At 41.1% G+C, this 16,957-nt stretch overlaps 4 protein-coding genes across 7 annotated transcripts; 1 reads left to right on the top strand and 3 right to left on the bottom strand.

The window, feature by feature from the left end:
* Nucleotides 1-16: 16 nt before the first annotated feature.
* On the bottom strand, nt 17-4,794 carry dnajc4 (DnaJ (Hsp40) homolog, subfamily C, member 4). 3 transcript variants are annotated; one of them, XM_049735403.1, is made up of 7 exons: nt 4,715-4,794; nt 3,688-3,814; nt 3,157-3,247; nt 2,504-2,697; nt 1,515-1,685; nt 467-553; nt 17-321 (listed from the first exon to the last, which is right to left on the bottom strand). In XM_049735403.1, the coding sequence occupies exons 1-7, from the start codon at nt 4,758-4,760 to the stop codon at nt 228-230; spliced, it is 810 nt and encodes a 269-aa protein (XP_049591360.1). In that variant the 5' UTR covers nt 4,761-4,794; the 3' UTR covers nt 17-227. The 3 variants fall into 3 exon arrangements, with proteins under 3 accessions (XP_049591360.1, XP_049591369.1, XP_049591376.1); XM_049735412.1 differs by having other exon boundaries at nt 3,688-3,869; nt 4,715-4,736; XM_049735419.2 differs by lacking the exon at nt 4,715-4,794 and adding an exon at nt 4,570-4,704.
* Nucleotides 4,795-5,201: 407 nt separating this feature from the next.
* nudt22 (nudix (nucleoside diphosphate linked moiety X)-type motif 22) lies at nt 5,202-9,168 on the top strand. Its single transcript, XM_049735399.2, has 7 exons — nt 5,202-5,638; nt 5,709-5,823; nt 6,142-6,595; nt 6,749-6,862; nt 7,397-7,494; nt 8,306-8,399; nt 8,469-9,168. Exons 2-7 carry the CDS (start codon nt 5,735-5,737, stop codon nt 8,586-8,588), a joined length of 969 nt encoding a protein of 322 aa, XP_049591356.1. The 5' UTR covers nt 5,202-5,638; nt 5,709-5,734; the 3' UTR covers nt 8,589-9,168.
* Nucleotides 7,768-13,066, bottom strand: si:ch211-107m4.1 (heterogeneous nuclear ribonucleoprotein U-like protein 2). 2 transcript variants are annotated; one of them, XM_049735397.2, is made up of 12 exons: nt 12,787-13,065; nt 12,214-12,517; nt 12,045-12,121; nt 11,726-11,968; nt 11,092-11,204; nt 10,626-10,892; nt 10,435-10,557; nt 10,248-10,349; nt 9,589-9,757; nt 9,292-9,522; nt 8,887-8,918; nt 7,768-8,809 (listed from the first exon to the last, which is right to left on the bottom strand). In XM_049735397.2, exons 1-12 carry the CDS (start codon nt 12,956-12,958, stop codon nt 8,750-8,752), a joined length of 1,893 nt encoding a protein of 630 aa, XP_049591354.1. In that variant the 5' UTR covers nt 12,959-13,065; the 3' UTR covers nt 7,768-8,749. The 2 variants fall into 2 exon arrangements, with proteins under 2 accessions (XP_049591354.1, XP_049591352.1); XM_049735395.2 differs by having other exon boundaries at nt 7,768-8,918; nt 12,787-13,066.
* A 373-nt stretch (nt 13,067-13,439) lies between these two features.
* On the bottom strand, nt 13,440-16,732 carry zgc:153018 (Transmembrane protein 179-like). Its single transcript, XM_049754937.2, has 4 exons — nt 16,185-16,732; nt 15,214-15,351; nt 15,044-15,122; nt 13,440-14,550 (listed from the first exon to the last, which is right to left on the bottom strand). Exons 1-4 carry the CDS (start codon nt 16,517-16,519, stop codon nt 14,365-14,367), a joined length of 738 nt encoding a protein of 245 aa, XP_049610894.1. The 5' UTR covers nt 16,520-16,732; the 3' UTR covers nt 13,440-14,364.
* Nucleotides 16,733-16,957: the final 225 nt, after the last annotated feature.

Raw genomic sequence — 16,957 nt, forward strand, 5'->3', positions numbered from 1 at the left:
AGGCTATTGACGTATGTTTAACTGGACGTAACCAGTTTAATGATGCACTTTTGCACACTGGTGATTTTTGTTGTCTTTTTTGAGGGACCTTTGTAGTGATGTCATCGGTGATGCTATTCCAGTCACTTCAATCTGTGTTTGGCTCCTCATTATGGGAAAAAACATATTGAAATGACGGCCAAAACTAATAAAAATCTAAAAACAAATTCCCAGCTAAATGAAACGTCCTATTTCTCTCCGCCGTTGCGAATTTTGTATTTCTCCAAAAACTCTGTGTGTTTCTGCCGCAGGATCTCCGTTTGTTTCTTAAAACCGTTGACCCTGGAAAAAAACAAAAGAGAATAAAAATAAATTAGAGCTGACCTGCCAGGCAGCGGCGATAAAATATTGTCAAGTAGGAAAAAGATCTGATAAACAGACCAGAGAATGTGATAATCAAAATAAGTTTACATAAGTTGTCACTAACCTGGCCCTCTCCTTGGATTCCTTGTAGATTTCGGTGATGACTCGATCCTTCTCGTCCATGAAGTTACTGTGGACCTCTTCCAGCTTCCTGCAATGATTGATTAAAGTCAAGCAGGCACGCTCTTCAAAAATCCTAAAGATCAGCAGAATGTTTCATGATACTAACCCAGAACATTCCCGAAGGTTCATTGTTATCAATTGGGTGGATCATCTAAGTCTTCTTAGTCAAGTCAACCCCCAAGATTTTCTTTGTGACAATATACATATTCTGTGCATCCTAGCTTGTAGAAATACGGTGTTCTGATTCATTTTTGATTTGTGGAATATGAATTAAACAGGCAAAATCCACCTATTTTTATCCACTTCCGTGGACAGCCATTTTGCCACTGTCAGGTCACCGGTTTTCTGAAAGTGAGCCGCACCGTGAGGGATAAAAATAGGTGAATTTTGCTGCTTAACTCATATTCCACAAACTAAATATTAATCAGAATGCTGTGTTTAGACCAGTGGGGGCACATAAAACATTATTTTTGGGTTGACATACCCTTTAAGTTAATGGTTCGGTTCAAGTTAAGGGAACACAAAACAAATCAAACAGTACCAGATTTTATGGAATTTAAAAGGAAACATAAATAGGGTTCATCTTTAATTATTAGCAAAGTCGTGCATCAATAGTTTGTCTTCTTTTTAGGTAATGAACGATGAAGACAAGTGCAACAGTAGGTGTGAATTACCGTCATTAGTTATTTAATTGCCGCTAAAAGTTGCATTACGACCACAATACGTGTTTTTTTTCTTCAGTTTACTGCTAGCCAGATACTGAGCAACACTGTGTTTAATTATGGACAAGTCATGTAGCCAGAGGAAAAGGCAGTTACAATTTAACACTAATAATCCTCTTATCATATGACATAATTGTCCTTGCATTTGGTTATTGTCATTTTAATGGCTAGTTTTTAAACAATCGTGACATGGAGGGTCAGATTTGGCACCTGTGATCCCAAGCCCACATCCCGTGAAACGACACCATCGCCGACATGAAATTTCACCTGAAGAAGATAAAGTGTGCCCCGACGCTGAGCGCCATAGTGAGGAAACAGTAGGCCACCAGGCGGAAGTTTCTCTTGCGCCGCCTCTCCCTTTCCTCCACGGACATTTCCTGGGTGTGGGACTGATATATTTGCTCCCAGTAACGTATGTTGTCCTGCGCTGTCGCGCCGCTGTAGGGAAAAGGTAAACAACGACAGATGAACATTGCGCTGATATAATTGTTTGAAATACAATCGGTGCATGACGGTTGGAGTTGACCGTCAGAAGGCTGAGTAATGGAGTATGGCTGTTGGATTTAGTGGACAAAGAATCTCAAAGCTTACTGATTCAATTGAAATGGATAGCACATAGTAGAAGTTAAAGCAAACCATTCTTGACAATGAATTCCAAATGCAGTGTCCTGTAAATTAAAACACAACTGGTGCTACGTGGGCAGTGATTCTATATAATGCAACAAGAGCGAGCCCGCATACCACTGGTAGCATACATTGAGAATGACTGCATAAATGTAGTAGTTGTTACCTAATTTAAGTAATCTATTGATTGTAAGAACGTAACTGCATCTGGTCACTTAATGCCTTTTAGTAGACACGCTAAGGCTAACACTGTTTTTCAGTATGAAAAGCGTTAAGTAATTTTACAAGAATATAACTTTTTAGAATTGACTTGCCAAAATATTACTTTCTTCCTTTGTTAAATTAGGACTTTGATATCATATTATTATGACTTCAGCTTGAAAAATAATGATTTATTTTCATAATAGAAGTGATTAGCCCTACAAAATAATGTACTATACTATTGCTTTTCCATAAAAAACAACAACTTGATTTTCCTCTGAAAATTATATTTTAATATTTTGTTGTTGTTAATATGTATTAAAATGTTGTGATAGTCTCACTTTCCCCCCTCAAAAATAGGCAACTTTTTGTGGCATTTAGGGGCGAGCGGGTCTTTAGAAAAACAATTAGTAACAACAAAATGGCATCACCTGGTTCCATAGTTGGTGTGACTGGAGGCTGACCTGAAGACCTGGCCACCTTCTCCTCCTCCACTATAGGGACGTCTGATTTTGAAATCATACTCTTTCCTGCTGGGCTCCCTGCTCAGCACGGTGTAGGCCTCGTTCAGCTCCACAAACTGGCTGTGCAGTGTTGGGTTAGAAGGGTCACTGTCTGGGTGCAGCTGCACAAGATCAAATGGGTAAGTACAAATTAAAAATCAAGCATTTTGGCAGGTTTAGGTTGGACTCATGAACCCTGGCCGGGAAACAAATTTCTTAACATTAGAGTTAGACTGCCATCTTGTGGTGGAACAATTTCTAAATAGCCTGTTTAAAAAAAAAAAAAAAAAAAAAAAAGTTATTCATCAGATTTATATGTCCCCAATACAATGATTTATTTGAGATATTCAAAGATCTTTTTGAGGTACATCCTCGAGACTATAAACTTACTTTGAACAGAATAAAGTTGGATGAAAAAAAACCCCATAGTTTTAAGTAAACATTTCATATCTTCACCAAATTGTATTTTCTCTCAAGGTTAGTTAATGAATACTCATTGAGTGTATTTCATTGTGTTTTGGCACATCAACAACAGATGATTAGTTTTTCTCAAAAATGTGCAAAAAAAACCCCATGATTACCTTTTTAGATTTGTCAAAAAATGCATTTTTGATTTCCTCCAAACTTGCGTCGGATTTGACTCCCAGTAGGTCATAGTAGTTGGCACTTTTTCTTATATGACAGACATAAAGCACAGCACAGTATAAAAAAAAACACAATCGATAAATAGTTTAGGATGAATACAACACACAATATGATTGCGATTGGGCAGCTTGGTGGACTAGCTGTTAACTCGCCTCCCTCCCACATTCCCAAAGCATACATACGTGCGAGCTTGACTACAGGCTCTAAATTGTCCATAGGTGTGAATGTGAGCGAGAATGTTTATCTGTTTTTATGGAGACTAGTCAAAGCGCGCAGCCAATTAAAGACAAGTGGTACTGTAAATGAATATGGCAAGTGGTCGGCCTCAAATCCAAAGCGATGCAATGCTGTCATCTACATAGATCTGTTTAGTCATTTTGTAAAGCGCTTTGTTACGGCAAGGGTTGTTGAGAAACAGCAAAATAAATAAAGATGCATTGTAATGGTGCATATTATTCAAAGATTACCTTTGTGCAGCACTCCTGGATAAGAGACGCAGTCCACTCTTGTAGCACCAAAGGCAACTCTGGCAGAGACGCAGATGCACCTCCAGCTGCATGGCAAAGATGGCAGTGGTGACACCACACAGTGCTCCTTTGCAGACCAACAGACATGGGTTAACCCCGCCACTGCTTATGCCAATCAAAACCTGCTTGAAAAAGGTAGTTATATATTGTGAGAAAAAAGTTATAAATTTATTAAACTAGTCATATATTTTTTATAAAATCAAGTCATACGATTTCAATTAAAAAAAGCTGTAAATTTTACATGAATTAAGTTTCTTAACATTAAAACTTTATTATTTTAATAGTATGACGTTATTTCAAAAGTACTATCAAAAGTTACCTCCAAAAGACATTCTGTTTTCAAGATGAAATGAGTTCTTATCTCTGAAACCACACTTTTTGTCAGTTTATTTGTAAATTAACTGAATTAATTCATTCATCCATCTGAACCATAAAACCGCACAACTTTTTAATGTCAAAATATTGACTATTTTGAAAATATAATGGTTTTCTTTTGTTTTGTTGTCCGGTGACCGTCCCTCATAATTGTGGTCCTGAAAGCTACATCTAAGGACATTTTATTTTGATTATTATACATTCATTTTACAGTACTCGATGGGTTACATGAGAATGGAACAAATCATCTGATGACGTTGCTTACGTCTGAGGAACACAACATGGGCGTTCAGTTAAAATAACAACAATTGTTCTAACAAAACAACCCTAACGATATTTATTACTACTAATATAAGGTGAATCTTTTATTTCCATCTTATCAAAACTACAGCTTCCATCTCACCACTCACAAATGGTACTTGGTGTTAGCTGCAAGGGTTCGCTCACCTTTTTGTGTTGTTCATAACATGCTAGCAACATTCGAGAACGACAAGCCACTAAGCGTTGTGAGTAAACAAGGAAGGTAAAAGACAAATCATTTTGTTTTAAAGTCTAAATAAATGCAGTAATTGAAGCAAAACAACTGACATACCAGAAAGAGTGAAGCTCTTAACAATGTTGTCTCGGTACAGTTGCATAAGATAAATTCGGTTTAAACCCGGAAAACGATTAAATGTACTTTCAAAATAAAACATATAGAGTGCTCAGAAGGTGAATTCAAGCTGACAATTCATATTAACAATTCATATAAACAGTACGGGCATTTATTCCAACGGATAATTGCGAACACGTCACAGGCACTTATAGTTTTGTTATCTTAACCGTATAATTGTAAGAATTATTTTTGTATTAACGAAACCTAATGGATTAAATCTTGTCAGCTTGACTCAGAACAATTGACGTTTGGCGTGTAACCACGCCCCCAGCACGTGTATGTCAACAAACTTGATAACCTTGCTTCAGGAAAAAACAAGTAATTATTGTTTGATGTCATGTTTATTGTTTTTTAAAATATGTTTGTCGCATTGCTGGAAAAAATGATTATAATGTTTACTAATTTGCTATTTCGATGGTTTAGGTCACATGCACCTTCGTCGGCCAGTGGCATTACTTGATCAGCAGCCGTAAGTGGGTTTCAAATGTCGCGACAAACCAGTTTGAGTACATTTTTTGCCAGTATCGGACGTGCCATATTATGAGGTAAAGGAAATACGTAAGTGTCACCAATTTTAATCCAACACTTTTTAAATCAAACACTCAATCAAGCTTTTTCTGCTCTCAACTTCTCCACATTTGGATTATACTAGTGCACCTAAAAATATATTTTACTACCCGGAAGAGTTAGCATTGGGGTTGTCCTATAAGTAACAAGACGTCCATTTGTTGTAGGAATTGAAGGAGATTCTAAAATTACATAGCGTATCCTTCCTTAGTTGGAAACATGATTTGTTTGCTATGGCATAATGCATATCGACAGCCTTCACAAGCACTTGAAAGTTGACATCTTTATAATAAGGCAGGTATCGACTCATTATCAAAGTATTTTTACTCAACTATCCCCATTAAAACAAATGATTGTTCCTCAGAAGAAACAGTGGACAAGAACAGCTGGATGATGGACCCTGAGGTTTCTTTGTTACTGCATTGTGCAGCCTGGCGGGGCCTCCGGCAGTCCCAAGTACAGGTGGAGCTGTCTGAACGGTAGGGTCAAGGGTTCAGATCTATAGATGTGACATGGGAGGAATAAAGATAATTGTGGCCAAAACACTGTATAGATACAACTACAGATGACTTGTTGACTGTGATAAATAAAATTTCATTTTATAAAATGGCAGAATATTGTGATTAAAACTTGTGCGTATCCAATACCAAAAATAAGGCTGGTATCAGTACTTGCCTATCCCTATTAACTGGTTATCTTTAATGATCCGATTAGAGGACAGAGAAATGCTCCTGTTATTCATTGAACAAATAAAGGTAGGATGTGATCTCACAAAAAAACTAATCATTACCCTGAAGGTATAACCGTCATACGGACGCTGCTCTCCAACGTCACATCGAGGAGGTCTGGAACGTACGGGTGTCCAAGGAGCCATGGCTTTTCGACGGCGCCAAATTCCGGCTGCAGTCTTTCCACATCGACCTGCCTGCCGCTCATGTCTCATCCTGCACTCCATCCTCCCAAAACCCGGACTCTACACAGGGTCAAGCGATCGCACCACTGCTCACTTTGAAAATAGGCCTCACCTCTTACAAAGACTACCTGGGTACCAACTGGTCATGCCAGGCGGCGGAGCTTCGCAGACGGGGGGAGGGCGAGTTTGGCAGCAGCTGGGCACTGCTGGCACAGCCTTTAGGAGTGGGCGGTGTTGTGTGCACTGGCGACGGGCAGGTGGTGTTCATCAGGAGGAGCCAGCAGGTGGCTGAGGCAGGCGGGAAGCTGGACCTTCCTGGTGGGCATCCGGAACCCAAGGTAACTGGAAACCCTTCATTGCAAAAGTTAAAAAGTTAATGAACAACCCCCTAAAAAAAAAAAAAAAACCTATGATATATCGGGGAGCACTGAAGCTTTGCCATTTCTTAGCAATTTTTGCAGAGTTGTGATCATGTTTGCGGTCGTTCTCAGGTGGCATGCGAGCGTCTCGGGGAGGAGAAGATCGACATGAACCTGCTAGAGCGGAATCCAGAGGCCGTCGTCACTGAGCTTTTTTTGTCAATTTGTGCTGAGATTAGAGATGAGGTGGGTCTTTTTCCGGTCCAAAGGTGTGGGACTACGACTAGCATGTTTAGCAAGGGTTGCCTACCTTTTGAGGGAGAGCTGATTCATGTGAAGGGCATTTGGATTCACACTTCTAAAATAACACATTTGCACTTTAGTAATGTCATGTTATTAATGCCATGGATCAACAGCAAATTTTACTTTGAGATTGCTTTGTGTGTCCCAGATGTATTTTTGATGGGGATTTCAATAATGCCTTTTTTGTCCCGGGCCACATCGTAGTCATGGTTTTCTTCAGAGGCCGAAATGACTGAACTCAAATTGATGAATATTGTAACCAGTTTTAAAATCAAAAGTCATGAAAACTTTTTTTTTTTTTTTTAAATATTCAATTTATTTTGTTTTAAAATTATTTAAACAAGAAATGCCCGTAATTTGCTTTTACAAATTTTGAATAACTTCTTTTTGAATAACGTTACCGTCATTAGCTTTTTAGGGGAAAGTGATTAAAATGGGAAATCCGATGTAACATTTGTCAATTGCAATTGTCTCCAGGTTAACATTCCCTTAAGCGCTCTCGGAGAGCCGCTGCTGATGGGTGTGGCCTTGAATGACATCGGTGCTGGAAAACCAAGTGCTGCGTTCTACATCAGGTATACATATTCTCATTTGAGGATTCTACATAACTAAGTTGCACATAAAGGAAATACGAGGATGTTGGAAGCAATTTGCAATTTGGAGTGCTCAATCGGCTTACCATGCATGTTTTTGGCATGCGGGAGGAAACCGGAGTACCCGGAGAAAACCCACGCAGGCACAGGGGGAGCATGCAAACTCCCACAGGAAGGGCTGAAGCCAGGATCGACCCGGCAAACTGCATAAATACTGCGTGAAAAATGAATCAAGGTTGATGTAATGACAGATGATTTTTTTGACTGGATTTTTGGCTGGTTTAATGTTGGATCCAACAAGGAGGTTTCAAGTCAATATCACAATTACCACAAAGTTTCAAACAGTATTACTTAAACTACAAAAATAATGATAATAAATAGCATAAATGGAACGATATTTGTGAGAAGAGTGTAGGTAGCAGAATAGGTTACGTACTTAAAAATTGGTTGATTCTTCTTGAATTGAATGGCTATGGAGGATTTTAAGAGTCCTTAGAGGTACTCTTTCCATCCATGTTTTTAACAAAGTTTCACATCAATTGAAGAAAGATTAAAGCCATCGGGTGGGGCACCGCCCTAATGACAAATTGCCATTAAAACCAGTATTCCTTTGCCATATATTTTCTTGGTTAGTTGGAGTCTCCAAAGAGATAATGGATGGATGGACAATCTTGACTTTTATTTTAAATTCACAATGAGCGCTTTGTCCAACTTCCCAGTCCTTGCTGCCCTCTCAAGCATGTCCTGAGATCTGGTTTAGTAAAAGTTTCACTTTTGTCTTTTGTGTCCTGAGTTGTTCGCTGTCATCCGACAAAGTCCGAGAGTTGTACTGGAAAGGAGGAGCGGAGGCCAATGAATCTACAGACATCGTGTTCCTCAGCAGAGCGGTGAGAAATCCTGACTTTAAAAAAACCCAACTCTTTACAAAAAGTTCAAATTGAATACATCCTCAACAGGAGACGTTGCGCCTGAACGGAAGCAGCCCGATGTGGTTGGAGCTGTGTCCTTCCGCCAAGGGAGCTGTGCTGCTTTTCCAGACGGTGAAGCCTGAACAGTTAGGATCTTGTTCAATCTGAGATTTTTTTTAAAGAGCATTCAATCTACGATTCCACATTGTACAATTAAAAACCCAATCGGCACTTTAGGGAAATGGCAGTTTTGTTGTTAATATTAATCCAGTTTGATTGTTGAAAGCAGTGATTGCATAATATTAGCTTTCCTTTCCATTTCCGGTTCTTCAGGAGTAGCCATCATAGCCACTGCAGTAGTACACGGTTTGGTCATAAGGCACATTCCACTGTGAAAAGTAAGACAACATAAAATCAACTCTGATTGCTTGCTAAATTTGGAAGTCCTGACATAATCTGTACTTACATGCGGGCTCCAACACTGCATGTTATTCCAGCCTTAAGGAAAAGGTAAAAATGTAATTTTACAACACAAACAGCATATTAAGGGCAGAAGTACTCACGTATGGAGCTCCTGGAAGTGACACAACTCTTTTCAGCTGTAACAACTTTCACACTTGTCATGATCAAGTTCGATTTTATGATTTAGACTTTTAACCAATGTTAAGCACTTGGTGAGTATTCTCTGTAGAAAGTGGGGTAAATTTGTAATTTACAGTGGTACTTTGAATAAATTTGTTTACTATTGTATTGTAGTCAATGTTTTATGTAGTGTGTTCTGTTGTCTTATTTCATATGTTCTTGTAAAGTGCCACATCTGTTGTGGGTACGCTGCATAAATACAGATGTACATAGCTTTTGTCATACGTACTGTTCAATCCGCTTGTCCTGATCCAGTGAGGTGGAAGAGGAGGCCCGTGCGGGTGCGGTCTTTTCTTCAGCAGATACTTCTTGGGTTTCTCTGATTTGGGAACAGGCGGCAGCAGTCGTCGGGCCTCGTCTTTGTACTCTTGCAGCAGCGCCTGCGCCGCTTCCTGCTCCAGCTCCACGTAGCGCAATTCGTCCAGGATGTCTGCGAGCTGCTCGGGAAGACTGCAGCTGACTGAAAGGGAGGAGCGCTCGCATCATGGAAGCCGTTTTGGAAAGACCGCCGCAAATCAAAGCCCACCTTGGAGTTTGAGCAGGGCCGTCTCGGGAATGTAGTCGCTGTCCTTTCTGCGCTTCGACAGTCTTCTTTTCCACTCGTTCGCCGAGGGAAAAAGCACAACCGCCGTGCGCCGCCCGAAGCCGGAGAACAATTGCAGCTTGTAACGTTGTGCAGAGAAGAGAGTGTTGCACTGGAAAAAAAAAAATGGGAGAGGATTGTGATATTCCAAATACAATGTAAAGGATATTGTGATACTGTGATATTATTGAGATATTACCAAATCAAAATTCATTTGTTGGAGGGAAAAAAAAGTTACGTTAAGGTATAAAAAAAATGTAACTAGCTGTCTTAGTAAACCCCTAAATACAGTACAGTAAAATTATAGCAAATGTAAGTAGATGATAACATTTTGTATATAATACTACATTAAATGACATGTATTCAGAATATAAACGTGAACATAAGTGACTAATGAAATTATTTCACCTTTTCAATGTAAAAAGTATTCAAACAGTTGACACAAAAGCAACACAAGCTTAAAGTGTTCTCGGCTAAAAACAAAAAGTAAAATAAAACACTAACATGGAAGTAAATAAATACTAAAAAAAACTGCTTAGAAAACCTAAAACATAAGTACATTCACTCAATCCCAGTACATTTGTTATTAAATGAAACCTTACCTGGTCAAGGATGTAGTTGCCTGGCGTGTGAGCGGCTATTTTGATTAACTCGGTCAGACACAAGGCGGCCTGCTGCAGCTGGCGTTCCCTGGCACCCCCGCTCTAAAACACGACACAACCACACACATGGTTGAGTCACTTGGATGAGACTAGCGATGACTGCCCCACATGAAGCGTTTGGGCTAACCATCATGCACGAGAGCAGCTCCTCGGTGCCCAACAGCTTGTAGTTTTTTTCCGGATTCTGCCGTATATGAGCTCTGGCCCAGTGGCTCTTACCGGAACCAGGGAGACCCACCATCAACAACATCTATACAGACAAAGACACAGACGGAATACAAGAGGAAGCTTTGTAGTGATCCAATGCCAGAAACTTACCTCACTCTGCGCTCTGGAACTCGGCGCTGTCGCGTTGGGATGTCTCAGTCGGGCCGGAATCGCCGCCAGTGGGGTGAAGCCCGGAGGAACGGGGTACCAGGGGTGAGCCGTGGGATCCAAGTGCAAACGAACCGCACAGCTGTTACAGAGCACGTGAGGGAACAGAGCACGTCCTTCAAGCTCGGACGCATCCAGGGAAAAGGCCACTCCTAGAAAACGGCCATTTTTGTGGAAGGAGAGCTGAACGCCGCCATCTGTGGAAAAAGACTGTGGGATGATATCAGTCAGAGTTAGTGCAAAGTAATTAACGGACTGGGCGATCCATCAATATAATGGATAATTTATGAAAATCATTTCATGTTCCAGTTTCAAAGTGTTTCCACGCTGATGTGCACTAACAGCACCCTGTGTGTGTGTGCGTGCGTGTGTTTGTAATAAGAGAAATTTCAAGACAGACGTCACTCACAGCATAACAACCGATGATGTCTCCTTCACAAAATGGCTCCCCAAACTCTTCTTCTCTCCCACATGTGACTTTCTTAGCACGTCCATCATATGCGAAAGAAAACGCTTCTTCTCCTGAAGGCACAAAATAGTGATTGTGAAACAATTGCCATTCTTTTCTAAAGAATCTCAAACTACGTGCAAGAGTGCATACACTAGGGCTGGACGAATGGAAATATTTGACACAATATTTACATCTTTATTTTTACATCTTCATAGATAAAATTATAGGTTTTTATTTATTTCATCAATGGAAAACCATCCATCTCCAAATACTGTCAAATTACAATTTTTTTTCCCCCCACAAATTGATACTACTGGTCTCATACTGGTAAACAAGTGTTGAAAACAGCTTGAGAACCAATCTATTAATTTTTTTTTTGGACACATGAACTGCTATAGACTCCACCTGTTTCTCAGTCTGTGGGAGCCGTCTGGGTGTTTCTTAGACCTCTGAGAAAGCGTTTGGAAAGATGACATAAATCACAGCCGTTTGCATTTGTGTAGTCATAACCTCATTACTTTAAGTCGAGTCGATTATTTTTGAGTGACAAACTAAAACGGTTGTTTACAAATTTACGTCAATAAAAACTTACCGAGCAGTAGGGATGTTTGGATCAAGGACCATCCTATGCGCATCCCGTAGGACTGGTCGCTTTCCGGGCCATCCGGCAGAGGGCTCGATAACCTCCTCTCCAACCTCACCTCGAAGCCCACCCTGCCTCGCGACACACCGTGGGTGAGCCTGCACCCGGACCACAACAGAGGGAATCTATCCCAGAATCGCGGCTGGCCGCAAGCGCCGTCAGGACCCACTTGGAAGTGCAGGTGACTGTCATCTAAGTGGAAGTATAGTAGGATAAAATGAGTCACTGTTATCATAAAAGCAGGTTGGAAATGTGTTCAAATACTCACATGAATGCAATTTGAGTGCATCTTCATCTTCCTTTTTTGCCTCATCTTCCTCCGGTGGAGCTGGTGGTAGTTTGGCTCTGGTGGATAATAACATGTTCATTTACACTCTTTTTTTTTTTGTTTAGTATATAATTCTTTTTCAAATCACTGAGGCTCTGCTCTTCATTACCTTTTGTACCGTATCTCCTCTTTAAACTCGTAAAACGCTCGCCCTCGCTCCTCCTCTGCCGCCGCCGGCTTCAGCTTGCTCTTCTCGGCTTGACAGCCATCATCAACAGGTGACGGACACCCTGGGATGCTTTCAGCTTCCGTTTGCGTGGCGGAGTCAGAGAACTCTCGAGTTTGGCTTGCTGCTCCGCACGGCGGGGTGACACTGGCTGGTTCCGTGTGGGAAGAGGATAAAAGTAGAGAGGATGAGGAGGCCGCAATAATTTCTGGGGTCCTGGCTGATACCGGTGGAGGAGAGGGTTGAACTGAAAGTGGGAAAGAAGAAAATCGGTTAGGATCCATTGTACAGTGAAGTGCAGCGTTCTTACACATATTTGTAAAATCACATGGTGGTTGATTTTTTTTTTAAAAGGATAGACATTATCTTTTATCATATATCACTTGCCATTGTGGAAATAGAAATATGGATTGAACTAAAATATGACACTTTGATTTTAGAATCAATTTTAGACCACCGTATAGGCTTTTATTTTTATATATAAATTCTTATAGTGTCTGGGGAGAATTGAATTGCCTTGTGGTTGAACGTCGCGCTCGTGTGTGTTCCTTTTATGGCCGTCGTCATCCAGTAAAGACCACAACCGCTCCACAAGGTCGTCCTTAAGCCCTCGGCTGTCCAAACCGGCTTGTTTTAGCCTCAACCGAAGTTCGGCCACTTTAAGTTTCCTAATATCGGATAGCTTCATCGTTACCGGGTACAAAAGTTGAGGTGGAATGCTATCGTTGTGGAGAAATGTCAGCCTTCGCGGACCAAAACAAAGGTTCAATATGAAACCTCGGCACCTGATTGGCTGAGACAAGTCGCCTTTACTTCTTCGTATTTTCTGTCGAGCAGATTTTACACGTTTAAAAGGTTTGCTGCCACCAAGCAACAGTGAATGGAACTACATTTTGTCAGTCAAAATTGATCGCAAGAGACACGTTTTCCACGTTGAGAATTTATTTGATTAGCTAAATTCACTTACATGGCGGCATCCCTTATTCGAATTAATTGCTAAAAAAATAACTGGGATGTTCTGAAAGTAGAGTACCGTTATTTTTTTTCCATCCATCCATGAACAACCGTCACCATAATAATCACATCTAGTGAAATAGAAGATTTCCATGATATTCTGGTGTATTGAGATCAGTAGCTGTATTACTTGATAAATCAGTAAGGCCACACACTTCTCCGAAAATGACAAGCTCTTTATTCAAAAACAGTAATATTATGGAACACAAGAACAAGAGGTAGAAAGCACTTTGGTTTTAATTTTCCAAAATTACAAGTCCAAAAAGTGACAAACTGCTATTGTGGCTTTCTTCGGATTTCTAACTCCGCTGCCTCTGTATCATCACGACTTCGTATCATTTGTTTCTCAGCAAAGTTGGCATTCGGCAGACCTGTTTGGGTTCCACTCAAACTTCAGCGTGGACAGTTTGATCTGTCATATCATCTACAGTGGTCGCATCCACACAGACAGCATCATAATTTAAAAATCTACACCAGCAGAGACACGGACAGTTGTGCTTGTTTTTTTTTTTTTTTGGTCGATGAGGGCGGGGAAGAGGATTCATGCTCACACTCACATTCATGCAGTTTCACTGTAGACATCGTGGCTCAGTCACTCTCACCACGTAACATGCCCCACTGTAAAAGCATCTCAGTGCTACATGTGAACATCAAACCAAACAAATTCTACCTGACCAGTAGACAAAAAGTGCAAACTGTTCAGTAAATAACCATGCACATTACATAGAATGCTAGGAAGCTCATCATCTTTCTAGCTAGTGGTATGAATGGTGTATAGCATTAAAAATATAATAAACCATAAGACTGTAGGCTACTGTTGTTTTTCTGGTTGGTGCCACAAAACCATTTGGCCGTTTTCCTATAAATATACTGTATTTGTCCATACTGACGCTAACAGTGATTATAAGTGATTCTGCAAATCTATGCAGAGCTACATTAATGTAATAATACATTATTTGTATAAAGAAACAAACTGGACCTTAAGACGCAACTTCATGGGTGAGTTTACACATCATATGTGCATAAAAACAAAACAAACAAAAAAACCCTGTCAGCTCCCTTCAAGGGCTCCTTAGGGCATTAGATCATGATGGTGGGGGTTTCTGGGGAATACAGGGATGTCGAGAGGGAGCCTTCCAATGGAGTATCCCTCCAAAGAAGCTCCTTTTCCCGTAAGAGGCACGGGCCGTTGTGCGAGTGGTACAGACGCATAAAGGCCAGGGCGGACTGTAGCAACCACAGCAGCGTCACAAACCAGAGCGAAGCCTAGCACAAAGACAAGATTTGCTCAAATATAGGGTAATCCAGTATGAGTCATTCATGGACGAACGGGGAGAAAAAGTAGGCAACTTTGAGCAAATCTAGGACAGAGTTTAGAACACAAACAGACCTCATTCCCATAAATAGCTGGGTTTAGATCGTTTTGCCAACTGAGTTGGGTTGCATTCAGTTTGGCGGCTTCAGATGTTTAGTGGGGACTAGCAGTAATCATTTTCCATTTATCGATATATCTATTTTCAGTATCATGATATAATTTAACTACACAGTCACAATGAGCGTGCAAACATTATGAAACCAATCAAGTTCAGTAACTTAATAAAATGTCTCTTCAATACAAGCACAGAAATACATTTTGGTCAATATTTACACTGTAATTTATCTTTAAATCCAAATCTTCAGCTCTCATCTACAGCAGTAAAATGCTCCACTTTGGTGGACTACAGTGTCCATGAGACCACAGTGTCAATGAGTGCCTTACCTGCGCCAGACTAAGTTCCGCGTAGAAAGACGATGTGTCCACATCCAGATATAGCGGAACTGACTGGGACTCTGCGCAACTGGACATCAACAAATGAAAACAACAAAAGACTTTTGGTTTTGGCAGATGACAACAATAATAACGATAAAAGACCACAGTGTGAGATCCACCTGAAGGGTTGCGTATTGTTGTTGGTCACCGTGTCGCACCAGGAGGTGAGGCCCAGAGACAAGATGACGCTGGCACCGCCCGACAGGAACAACATGCATGTACTCAGCAGCACCGTCAGGAAGGATGAAAACAAAGTGCTGCGCAAGAAACATGCACAAGAGAATTTCAAGAAATTAACATCAATACACTTTGAGTGGAGAAACACCAAGTTATTTATGATACACAATACTGCAGGAATAAATAATTTTTTGGAGAGAGTATAGACTTTTTCCCCCCAAAAGTATAAAAGGCAAATATTACGAGATAAAATTGTAGTGCAGACTTGTTAAAATGACTTGTGACCCTCTGTGAATTTTGACTTTAATTTCATCATATTACAATTTTGCGTTGGGAAAAAAATATATTCATGACTTTGACTTTATATTCTAAGAAATATGCCTTTACAAAGATTGAGACGGTTTATTTTTGGAAAATAACACGACTATATTCTCGTAACCATTAGAAATTAGTATAGAGATGGACATCTTAGTGTCCAAGTACTGCTTCTGAGGTTTAAAATACATTTGGTCTTCAAATCTTTCATGGGAGTCGCTGATGGTGTTGGCCGGGCTACACTTGCATGACTTTTGTGCGGGCAGCATGGGATTGATTTACACTCAATGGCGGTGTGCATGTAGGTACGATTGGTTTGTCACTATGACTGGCTGACACCGCAACACTGAATACAAGTGGTGTTGAAAATGGATGGATCTTTTATGGGCCACTTGCAATCGATGATGTTATGCAGTACATTTGATAATTCCAGAGCAGAAAGGTACGGTGCAGTCAAGTCATTCCCCCTAATGCAGTGCTACTAAATCAGTGGAAGCATAACTGGGTCACTGAAGTGTGCCATCGACAGTAATCTCTTTTCCTTGCAACACGTTAAACACAGCCCACGCGTGTTTATTTACGTAGCTTTTGCACTTACTCGTCATGTCGTCCGTGGAGGTAGAAGAGGCACCTCCAGCCCTGCGCGGCCCCGTACAGTACCGTGAAAATACCCACGAAGGTGGCGAACTGGCAGGCCGCCGGTGGACCCCACTGCTGCACCACCAGGCTGGCGACGCCCCCTTCCTCCTGCTCGCCGGGCTCCGGTCCCTGCTCCGGCCCTTCCGTCCTCCAGTAGCCGCAGGAGAAGAGCGCGCAGCGGCCTTTGAAAGCGGAGCCGTTCAGGGCCATCGGGACGACCACCAACAAGCCCGCCGCCATGGAGAGGGCGTGAGCGGCACAGTGAGCCAGCAACAGCCGCCGGTCCAACTCCATTTCCGCTGGGGGCGATAACACGAGGTGGAAAGCGAAATGCAGCGAAAAGATTTAAGTCAGTACATGTTTCGATTTGTTTCGCGAGCAAATAGTTTCTCAATAGTTTGGAAAGCGCTTCGTTACAGTTCGATAGTTTCCGAGCAAGGGCGGAGACCAGACGACGTGCGCTCAACTCAAATTTTCAACTCTTACGCAACCTTCAGTGAGTCAGAGACATCAATAACGACAGAAGACATCTCACTCGGATCCACTTATACAGTAAATAAAACTATTTCCCATTTAATTTAATCCACATCAACATTTTAAACCAAGAAGTGCAAAACAATCTTGAATAATATCTTGCTCACTATTACGATGACCAGGCAGCATACACCGTTAGAACAGCTGAATCAGCGGGAATCGATTCCACGAGGCCAGCGAGGCAACTCATGTCTGTCA

The sequence above is a fragment of the Syngnathus scovelli genome, chromosome 1 (assembly GCF_024217435.2).
Source record: "Syngnathus scovelli strain Florida chromosome 1, RoL_Ssco_1.2, whole genome shotgun sequence".
Taxonomy (NCBI): domain Eukaryota; kingdom Metazoa; phylum Chordata; class Actinopteri; order Syngnathiformes; family Syngnathidae; genus Syngnathus; species Syngnathus scovelli.